At 41.2% G+C, this 11,864-nt stretch overlaps 1 protein-coding gene across 1 annotated transcript; it reads right to left on the bottom strand.

The window, feature by feature from the left end:
• Positions 1–5,374: 5,374 nt before the first annotated feature.
• Positions 5,375–6,654, bottom strand: LOC146454192 (uncharacterized). The gene is made up of 2 exons (XM_085095803.1): positions 6,600–6,654; positions 5,375–6,432 (listed from the first exon to the last, which is right to left on the bottom strand). Exons 1-2 carry the CDS (start codon positions 6,652–6,654, stop codon positions 5,375–5,377), a joined length of 1,113 nt encoding a protein of 370 aa, XP_084951929.1.
• Positions 6,655–11,864: the final 5,210 nt, after the last annotated feature.

The raw sequence follows: 11,864 nt of genomic DNA, 5'->3' as shown, positions 1-11,864 counted from the left end.
ATTGCGCACTCAAGTATGTGAAGACTGTGCTGCCGCCCGCGTTTGTTTGGCGGAATGTTTCATGGCCAACTGCGTTTTGGGAAAACAAAAATAATTTTGAAGACACCAGAATGCAAAGTCAATATCCGAATATGTTGACTGACGAACATGGAAAGACAAGAAAGAGAGATAGAGGGAGAACGAGACTGCAAGAGACGAATCGAGGAAGTTCGACGAGAAAGAGAGCGACTGAGAAAACGAGCAAATGCCGAAATATCGGGGTCTTATAATCGCCTTTTCAGGCTAGGAGTCTTAAAATCGCCGTTTTTAAGGATCTTATAATCGACGTTTATAAGGTATCTTAAAGTGACCGTTAATAAGGGGTCTTATAATCGCCGTTTATAAGGAGTCTTATAATCGCTGATTATAAGAAATCTTATAATGGCCGTTTATAAGGAGTGTTACAGTAATCGCCGTTTATAAGGTCTTTCACAAGGACTCTTACAATCGACGTTTATAAGGAATGTTGCAAACTGCAAGTTATATAAGGGCTTTTTTTAAAACATGTATTTATTTAGGTTCATTTGTTGGCACTGAGTTATATACGGTTTTTTTTGTTATATTACTGGCCATTTTTATGTAAGTGTATGCGGCCGGCTACTTATCAAAATAGCGTATCATGCAACCCAAAGTTGAATCTAATTATACCAGAAACAGTTTAGAATTCGCAAAATGAGTAGCTGCAGATATGACCTTTACTACGTTTTCACACTGATGCTCCCACAATTGACGAAAACTGAACGTCGGAAATTACGGTAGATCTAATTAATTTATCTTGAACATTCAACAACACCTACGTCATTGTCCAAACATGCACTCCAGATTATTTTTAGAATCTAAATGCTTGTCAGTTACTAAAACAGGTTTCCAGAACATAATGGAGTGCCTATTTATAGGGTGCCTAGCACTTTTTTGATCAGTTTTTTCGAAGGAGATCAACCAAGGCAAACATTATTCTCCGGCGTCTTCAAAGTAATGTGTGAGTAATGGCTCTTTGCAGCGATAGTACGCTACTCAGTCAGACTACTCCTTGCGGACAATCTAGTGATTATCCTGGAAATGAAGTTGCTGTTAGCTAGAGCTGGTTAAATACTGTAATAGCACAAAAATAAAGGCTTCCTCTGTTTTTTCCAACTCATTTCTAGGTAGAGATAATTTTTTTCTAAGTTGCTAAATATGTTTTCAGGTATTTTCACAGTGGAAGAAAGGCATCATAACTTAAACATTTGCCCACGCCATGTGGCCGACTTTGGCATCCATTGCAGCGTGTGTGAAGACCTGGGCCTAGATATTCCTTCTCCCACCCGTCCGCAAAAATGCACCATACCTAGCTCTTCTAGAAGACGTTACTAGCAAGTGCACGTGTCGGAAGTAATTCATGAGAACTGTAAACATTCCGTTATATATTTAGCAAAATTATGGCATAGGATGTAGGGATGGACATTATATTTTTCAGAGTTTCGTTAGTATGGCCATTTTCTAAAAGAAAACCGAAACCTCTGAATCCTTAATTTATAACGAGAAAAAAATCCTACATAAATTTAAAAGGAATTTATTTGCCGGCAAATAAAAACTTTTATGACTTCTGCCTACTTAGAGATTTAAAAAGATTAACTAGGCTTATTAATTAACTCTGTATAGACCTGTGGGGGAGTTGTGGTGGAACATCGTTTCAGGGCGTGACTGGAGGTATATTTTCGATAAAACCCTAATTCTCATTACATAAAAATATTGAGCAAGAGTCTCAAGACTATCCTGTGACCGAAGTAACAATAAAAATTACATTGAGCAATAATCACGAGCTTTCACGGAAAAATACTTAGCCTCGACTTCAAACTGCCGGTATGAAATGCGGCCATTGCCTCGTGCTCGTCCTCTCAGTCTCAAACTTGACACGCTCTCCGAGTTCTCATACTTGACACGCTCTCCGAGTTCGGAAATCCTTTTGCAACCTCATTCAGGAGTTGTCCTATCTTCGTTTATTCAGAGTTGAGTAAATCTATCAATTTGTTTTTATAAACTATTGTTATGCCTTATAAGCCAAAAGTCCTCATTTTGGGTCACACTTTTGTGCGCCGTTTTGAAACTTTTGTCTACCAGGGTTGTGATAGAAGGGTTACGCTGGACCTCCATCTGTCTCGAGCAGCCAGAGCATTTTTACAAGGTGTCGGGGGACGCACAGTCGACAAACTCTGTGCTTTAGACCTCCATGGTGTTAGGCGCCTAAAACCTGATATCATTATTTTGGAAATCGGGTCTAATGATGTACCAACTTGGTGTAAAATCTGAGACTGTGGGTTCCAAAATAGAGGCTCTTGCCCATATCTTGCACAACCAATGCCACGTTAACTACATTATGGTGTGCCAAGTCATCAACCGCGCCGCCATCCCACGAGGGGTGCCTTTATACAATGAAAGAGTGGCTATCCTTAACCAGTATCTCAGCGTAGTGCTGGAGACTTTAGATTTTGTCCAATTTTGGTGCCATAAATGGCTACGTAAGCCGAATATACCCGTAATATATGTGGGGTAGGGTACACCTCAATGCGCAAGGCCATTATGCTTTATATAGAAGCTACAGAGGAGCCATTTTGTTCGCTCTCAAGCAAATATTCCAGGTTTGGTGATCCTACCACGCCCGCAGCTTAATTTAGGTCATTTGCACGCCACTTTTCAGCGCACGCTTTATCTTCCTCGCTGTTTTTTGACATATGTGTCGGGTTTGGAACCAGTGGTTCTGCTGTAATTTGCGGCATTTTAGCATGTTCCTTGCGGCAGCCGGCTTTTTCGTTGGCTTGCCAAATATGTTGCCGTTTTTATTTTTATTTTTTTTTAATTGCTTTTTCTTTCAGTTAATCTTATGATTATTTATTATCGTTGCTCCTTGTGTACAATGTACACGTGTGGCACGCAAGGACCTGCTGGGCCTTAATTTTAGGACGCACCCCTTATCCATTTGTTTTTCCGTCATAATTTCATGATCAGTCTACAGTTTCTATCCCATCTTATTTCTCAAAGATCATGATGACCAGAGGCCAAAAACGTGTTGCCCCTGCTGTGCTCCCTGCTGTTGTTATCCCTGGGACGCAAAACGCGCGCCCAAATGTAAAGCCAAATCCACATCTGGTGGTGCGAAGGCCAAGCGTGGAAAAGCTGGAAAAACACCGGCGCCCGGCGACCAAGGTACCGTTCATCCCAGCCAGTTGGAGCGCGTTCCTTTATTCTCGGGCGATAAGGCGACCGGGCAAGGATCAACTTCACTAGCGGATGTTGCGGCTGTTGTGTCCAATGCAGTTGTGGAAGGACTCAAGGCGTCTGGACTTATGTCCACGTTTCCACAAGACCAGAACTTTTCAAAGGGACAGAACTCTGATCTGGCTGCCTCTGTACAGGGGTCAGTGGCAGGTGTGATTCAGGACATGGCCGATGAGAGTGTGATTTCTAACATAAGTATTAGTAAAAGTTGTGGTTACACACACCTTAGGTTTGGGGCTTTCCAGAGGGTAAATGGCTTGGGTTCGGTTTAGCTCAGGTTTCATGTTTCCCTTGGGGATGCGGTTACACAGTGAAAGAACTCCCCTCGGGGTAAAATATAATTACATATGATTTCACAATGACCATGCAGTTTGGCGGGAAACGTAAAAGGAAACATGGATGACACGAATCGAGATCTTGTAAGCTTAATTTCAGTGATTCTCCTGATAATTATTCGACAATCCTCAATAAATATAGCAATCCAACAGTTTTTTGCGAGAAGACAGCGAAGAAGGCGCTTCCAACTACGTTACCTGCAAGGTTTGTCGGTGTTTTATTTATCTTTACGAGCTCGTCGAGAACTTGCTCGTCAGCCAAGAAGGGCTTGGGTATTTCCACGACCACAGAATTGGTTTGAGCAGCTTCTAAATAACAATGCACTCGATCACTGGTGGAAAGAAAACTTTAGAGTTTCTCGCGATACATTTGAATATATATGTCAGCTCGTTGGACCGGCGCTTCAGCGACAGAACATTAGGATGCGAGATGCCATTCCAGTTCCAAAGCGCGTTGGTGCAAGTCTCTGGCGACTAGCGACTGGCGAGTGTTACCGCTCGTGCGGACTGATGGTTGGGTTGGCAAAACCGACTGTCGTAAAATGTTGCCATGAATTTGTCCAAGAAATCTGCCGACATCAAGACGAGTTTATCAAGTTTCCATCTACTACAGCAGAGATAGCTAAAAAAATTGAAGGTTTTGACAATAAAAGTAAAATACCTAATGTAGTTGGAGCAATAGACGGAAGCCATGTTCCTATTAAGGCCCCGAAAGTTAACCACGAAGATTACTTTAATCGTAAACATTTCTACAGTTTTTTAGTACAGGGAATAGTTGATGCCTCTGGCTTATATTTATCCGTTGCAACCGGTTTTCCTGGAAGCCTACATGATGCTCGGATGCTACGTTTAACTGACTTATATTGGGCTGCTGAAGATGAGAATATCCTAATGGAACCCACATTTGACTTAGGCGGAACTGTAGTGCGCCCACTTATCGTGGGAGACACTGCTTATCCAAATAAAACCTGGCTTATCCGACCATTTAAGGATAATGGTGGTATTACGCGAGACCAGAGGAAGTTTAATCGAGAGGTATCTAAGGCGAGAATAGTATCCGAACACGCATTTGGTATGACCAAGGGAAGATGGAGGGTTTTACTTAAGCGCCTAGACGAAGACAGCGACAGAATACCCGACACTATCATTGCATGCTGTGTGCTGCATAACATTTGCATTTTACGAGGAGATGAAGTCGACATAGATGATAGTGATGATGATGACAGTGACGATGATGATAACGACAGTGGCCCCCCCTCCCAGGCCGCTGCTGCGGTTCTACAAGCCCTTGTTCGATACGTTGCAAATCAATAGACAGTACCCCCTTGATTTTGTTCTCGTTGCGTTCTAAATTATAGAAGGTTGCAAAATAAGTACATATTTTTGATTTGCAATTTATTTAAACAATTATATATTTGATCGGATTGATCCGAACTTGAAAGTAACAGGAGATTGAATATATAGTACTGTGATATAAAATCAATGAAAATAGCGTAAAATGTACAGTCACGGGATAATTACAGGAAATCAGGCTTGTTAAAAACTGAAACGCATGTTATACTAAAGAAACAGCAGATGTATAATTTTAGAACCTTATTGTGCTCTGTCTTTCGATTGTAATCATTTCACAGCACTCTGTGTTTCAGTGTCCACTGAATGATATTCAAGATCAATTAAAATTTCTTAATACAACAATCAATAAACTGTTCTTTTTTTTCCTTTGAATGAAAACGTTAAGTTAGAAGCTATTTTTTGGAAGCAAATATGTGCCCAAGTTTTCCTAATACAGACACAACAAATTCTTGGTGTTGTCGTTGCGCTTCTGACTGAGATTTGAGAAGAGCTTCTAAAACTCTCTCGTCGTTATCCTCTGATTTTTTAATGGCTTCTTGCTGAGCCTTCATCATGTCAAGGATTCCTAGCTCCATGTCATCGCCGCTAAGCCTTTTCTTCTTCTTTTTGGGTCCTTTCTCCTCCTTTTGCCCAGTTTTTCCAGTTTTCTCTGCATCCACACTTTCGCTTTCAGCTGTGGTGGCTGGCCGTTTCTCTGGTTTCTTACCACAATCTTGATTTCCGGTCGATAAAATGTCGTCGGTATCCTCAGAGTTATAATTTGTTTCCTTGACAAATCTTGGATTGACTTTGTCTGACGAAGCCATAAATTCGTCTATGTCCTCGTAGTGTGTGAAAGTTTTCCGTTCCCTTCCCGTCCGATTGTTGTGGTCGCATACATTTTTGTATTTATCCAAGAGCGCCCGCCACTTCTCCTTTAGCTGTGCTAATGACTTTTCCGACTCCACACCATTGCTCAAGCACATACTTTGAAACTGCTTCAAGATATCTTCCCATATGTTTTTCTTGCCTTGACTGCTTTTTGTAGACTTAAGTCTACCGTAGTACTCCTTATAGGCGGCAATTAAGCATCTCTCTTCGGTTAACGACCAGCTACTGCGCTTGTTGCGATCGTTCGAGGTTTCACTTGGACTTGGACTATCACTGTCCCTGTCTGGTTCAAACATGCTAGCACTGGGCAACGGGTTCTGGTATATGGGGTACGGATTTACCATCGCTGGATAGTGCGGATAGTGCGGTAGAGGCAGATCACCGTACAGGGGATTACCGGTAAGATTTCCAGGCTGCCTTGTTTGGTTTCTTGATTGAAATAAATACCCGTTGTAGTACGGATCTCCGTTTTGACTAGCGTTCCTATAACAGATAAACAAAAAGATTACAACTTGATCAACTTCGAAACTGATAGTCTGATAGTCTGAAGAGAAAACTCGTGAAAATAGAGAAATCAATACTCACAGTGATGCGCGAAACCCTGCCATGTCGCGTTGTGGTACCAGTGAGCGCGAAATTAGCCAAGCGTATCAGAGGTCAACTTAGAGCATAGCAGGCGACTTCCTGTGTTAGCTACGTTCTGCATGATGATTGGGCAAGCCACCTCAGGGAGCAGATAAACCGTACTTTTCAGTTCGGGAACTGTCATGGGAAGTTCTTTTGTTCTCTTTGATGTATCCATGGAAATAACCCAAAGGCAGTTTCGGTTTAGGAAAAGCGGTTACACACAAAAAAATTCTTACCTGTGGGAAAATGCTAGTTACCCACGGGTAAAAAGGCTAGTGTAACCACAACTAAAGTGTACCAAACATAGTACCTATTAATCAACGAATCGAGACTGGTGACCGCCCGGCCCGTATTCATCAACAAATTTCAGTGCCGCTCGCGTCCAGAATTCCTGACAAAATTCAGTCCAAGATTTGGGCTGACGAGTACATTGATCTAGGTACATTATTGAATACTACTCTGCCAAGCGACTTTAGGTACAATTTGGTGGTGCAATCTTCGCAATCAGCGAGTCGGCCGGTCATTAGTCTCGAACCAACTCAGAAAACAAAGCGTATAACGACCATTGATCAATGGATCACAGCGTTTCAGATCTTTGTAGCTGTCTATACTGTCAGATTTTCAAACAAGGCCCCGGCTATGATGAAATATAGTGAGACAGTGCGGGATTTAGCGGTTCAAAACGCCCACTGGCGTTATTACGACGAAAACTTTCGTTTCTTGAGGCACAAAGCCCAGGGACCAAATCCATTGGGAGTTGTGGTTGCAGGCGCACCACATTCCCAAAGGTTCACATTCTTTTTCTTCCGATATCTACTCCGGTCCCGAAGGTACTAGGGCGCTTTTGCAGCCCTTTCCGTCCGGTTATTGCTGGAAATTTCACCGGGGGGAAAAGTGTTCCGGCTGCAATTTTAAACACAACTGTTTCAAATGTGGTTTCCCGCATTCAGCCGGAAAATGTGCATTGCCTAGACAAAAACCGAACCCCAGCGTTGCCCGTGCAAATCACTCAGCGACAGCAAACAAATCAGCCTCTCAGTACCGCCCTGTCTCGTCAAATGTCAACACCAATCAAGGTAGATAAATTGCAGGCTTATCCGGATGGATATCCGCCTAGTTCTAAGCAATACCTTCTTCATGGCTTCCGATTTGGTTTTTTAATTGATTATGTTGGGCCAAGGAATAATTTTTCTAGCAAAAATCTTCAAATGCTCTAGACCTTCCTGAAGGGGTTAACGATAAACTACCAAAAGAGTTGCACTCAGGAAGAATAGCTGGTCCTTTCGAAACTCAACCTTTTCCGATATTTCACATTTCTCCTTTGGGCTTAATTTCTAAAAATGTTCCGGGGGAGTTCCACATGATTCATCACTTGTCCTTTCCGGAAGGTCAATCAGTGAATTCACATATTCCAAAAATCGCGTCGAGCGTACATTGCGCATCTATTGACGACGCAGTTAGGTTAATTCGGCGCACTGGCAGGGGCTGTGCGCTCGCCAAAACGGATATCCAAAATGCTTTCCGATTGATTCCTGTTAGTCCCTCCGATTACAATTTGCTAGGAATCCGCTGGCAGAACCAATTTTACTTTGATAAAAATCTTGCCATGGGGCTTTCCAGTTCTTGCAAAATTTTTGAGTGTTTTAGCTCTGCTTTAGAATGGATTGCTCGCAGTAAAATGGGTATCCCAGGTATATTACACCTTTTAGACGATTTTCTAAGTATAAACCATTCGCTCTCTTCTTGTGGCAAAAATTTGCAGACCTTCCTTCAGTCATGTAATGACATAGGTGTCCCCATGGCGCCTGAGAAAACAGTTGGTGCCAGCTGTGTTATGTCATTCGCAGGCTTTGAACTAGACACTCTTAAGATGGAAACTCGCCTTCCTAGTGATAAATTAATCAAGTGCAGATCTTTGATACAAGATTTCCTTCGACGAAAAAAGATGTCCTTGAAGGAATTACAGTCTTTAATCGGCCTGCTAAATTTCACTTGTTCTGTCATAGTACCAGGTCGCACATTTTTACGTCGATTGATTAACCTCACCGTGGGTATTCGACGCCCTAGGTACTTAATCCGTCTTAATCGCGAAACTAAAGCAGATCTTCAACTATGGGTCGAATTTTTGACCTCGTACAATGGTCGCTCCTTTTTCTTGGATTATATTTGGCATTCGTCTTCTCACCTGCATCTTTTCACTGATGCATCAGTTTTTTTAGGTTATGCATATGGTGCAGTCTTTGGCTCACATTGGTTTTTTTTTGGTAAATGGCCTGATAGCTGGGTGGGCCACAATATTATAGTTCTCGAAATGTTTCCGATCGTTCTTAGCATTGCCATTTGGGCATCGCAATTTTCCAATAAATGTATTATGTTTCACACCGAACAACAGCCAACCGCAACATTGAGAACCTGACAAAAAGATTCAAAGCGGCCGAAAAGCAACAACAAAAGTCGGCAGCGAGCCTAAATGATCATCGGGAGCAAACTAGCCATGCTTTGACGAATTTGCAGGAGGCAAATGATGATCTACAAGCCAAGCTTAATAGAAGACAAAAATCTCTATTTTAATAGAAGCATACTCGAGACGGGAAAACAATATTTGAACATGTTCTACAAGCCACAGACAAAGAGGACACTGAATCAGTTCTTCGCACCTTCCTCGAAATGGAACTAGGCTACAAAGATGCAAATACCGTTGAAATTCAGAGAGGTCATCGCTTAGGAAAGAAGAGGGACGAACAGAAACCCAGACCAATTATTGCGAGGTTCCTTCGATATAAGGATTGTGAAGAAATATTATCTATGGGCTCACGTCTGCGTGGAAGCACCTTTAAGATGTATCAAGATTTACCCTACGAAATAGTTGCAAGAAGAAGAAAGCAAATGACCACATTTAAAGAAGCTAGAAAAAACAACATCCCAGCATCATTTAGTAGATCACAACCTGATAAGCTCTTTATAAAAGGTAAATATTTGGCCAGTTGGTAAGCCTCTCGAGATACCAATATAGGTGAGATTGTTTTTCTTCATAATATTGCTCATTAATTAACCACGGCCGTGGTATTTTTTCATGAGACCGCTTTTTCCGCCCTCTTATATGCCAGATATTTTTTTTGGCGATCGGAAAAAGGAACTCGTAGTTATCCTTTACCCTTTTGCACGATTCTAGGCTTAAGTGCTAGCTCCCCTTACATGTCCCTTGCTGGAGAGGTTTCTTATCTATTTGCGTATATTTGTTTTTGTGAATGTCTTGTTTTGTTTCTATGTTTTTGTAGCTTAATTGTTTGTTGTAATAGAAAACGTCAAGCACAAATAAAAATAATAATTCTTATCATGCTGTCCAGTGATTGTGGAGCTTTTTCACCGGGTCACACAGGTATTTGTCTACAAAGCTTCCCAGGAGAATACCTATGGCTTTGACCATAGCGTCACTAAATGTCAGGGGATTAAGAGACAACACAAAACGTAGAGAGATGTTTAACTGGCTCCGCATAAAACATTTTTCAATGCATATGCTACAAGAAGTCCATTGCACTGAAAACACTAATCACGTATGGTATGCAGAATGGGGCTATCAAGCTATTTTTAGCAACTACAAGAGCAATAAAGCATGGTTTTGCATACTTTTCAATAACAACTTTAATTTTCAAATTGAAAAGGTTTTCATTGATCCCCAAGGACGCTTCATTATTTGCGACATTAAAATCAATGAAAAATTTTTAACCTTGGCTAATATATACGCTCCTAAAGAAGACAACCCAGCTTCTTCCATGACTTCTTTGATCACCTTACCGACTTTAAAGGCGATGACATTATCATAGGAGGAGATTGCAATCATGTCCTCGATCTGGATAAGGACAAGAGAGTCGGCCTTGCCAAAACTCACCAAAATAGTGTTTAAATCGTTCACGAATTTTCTGAGAAATTAGATTTGGTTGACGTCTGGAGGATTTTATATCCTGATACTTGTAGTTTCACCTGAAGACAGGGTCGTCCAAGAATACAATGTAGACTCCATTTCTTTTTAGTAAGTCAAAGCACGGTTAATATTACGAGTTCCACAGATATCGTCCCAGGTTATAAAACGGACCATTCGATAATTGCGTTACGCTTATCACTTCATTCAAATCCCCGCAGACCGGGTTTTTGGAAATTAAATACATCTTTTTTAACTGAATTGGACTATGTAAATCAAATCAAAGCAACGATTCAGGAAACGTATGACGAGTACAAAAACGATGAATCAGTCAACCCCTCCCTCCTTTGGGAAATGATAAAGCAAAAAGTGCGCGAAAAATCGCTCCGCTACTCTAAGAATAAAACGAATCAGGCTAAACAACGCGAAATATATGTGGAACAAACAATTGCCAGATTACAAGAGGAACTCGACAACAGAATTACAGGAGGCGCTCTCTTTTCACACCTGGAAGCGCAATTGAACAATAGTAGACTTGAGCTTGAGAAGATTATTGAATTTCGTACTAAAGGCGCAATTTTGAGATCTAAAACCAGATGGTATGATGAAGGTGAGAAAAACACCAAATATTTTTTAAATCTGGAAAAACGACACTTTAAGCAAGGGGCAATTAGCCAAATTAAAATAAATGACCGTGAGTTTGTTACCTCGGATAAAAAAAAATATATTAACAGAATGCGTATCATTCTACAAAAACCTCTATTCAACCAAAAGCATGACATACGACCAAAACGATGCAGCCTTTTTTCCTGAGCGTGAAGATCAAAGCGCTATCCACGAACAAGCTGAGGTAACTATGTGCGAATGAGCGCTTACCGAAAAAGAATGCCTAGAGGCACTCAAAGGTATGGGAACAGAAAAGACCCCTGGGACTGACGGTTTGCCAGCTAAATTTTACAAAGTATTTTGAAATGATATATCTGCCATCCTTACTAGAGCACTGAACTATGCTTATGGAACTGGACAACTCTCAGTAACTCACTGAAGAGGAATCATTAAACTCATTTCTAAGAAAAACCCAAAACCATTCTTTATCAAAAACTAGAGGGCTCTAACCCTACTGAACTGCGACTACAAAATAGCGTCAAAGGCAATTGCTAATCGATTGAAACATTTGCTTCCTAATCTCATCAATTATGACCAGACGGGTTTTATAAAAGGTAGATTTATTGGAGAAAACATTCGCCTTATCGATAGTGTCATTTGCTATGCCAAAGAGAAAAATATTCCAGGACTACTCTTGTTTTTGTATTTTGAAAACGCTTTTGATACGATAGAATGGTCCTTCATAAGAAAAACTTTTCAATACTTTGGTTTTGGCAGCAGCATCCTAAAGTGGCTTAATCTTTTTTATTGCCGCCCAGAAAGCTGTGTTTTGAACAACGGTTGGGCGAGTGATTTCTTTG

Source organism: Pavona decussata, unplaced genomic scaffold (genome assembly GCF_977016875.1).
Source record: "Pavona decussata unplaced genomic scaffold, jaPavDecu1.1 SCAFFOLD_313, whole genome shotgun sequence".
NCBI classification, from domain to species: Eukaryota; Metazoa; Cnidaria; class Anthozoa; order Scleractinia; family Agariciidae; genus Pavona; species Pavona decussata.
This window is presented reverse-complemented; position numbering and strand designations above follow the sequence as displayed.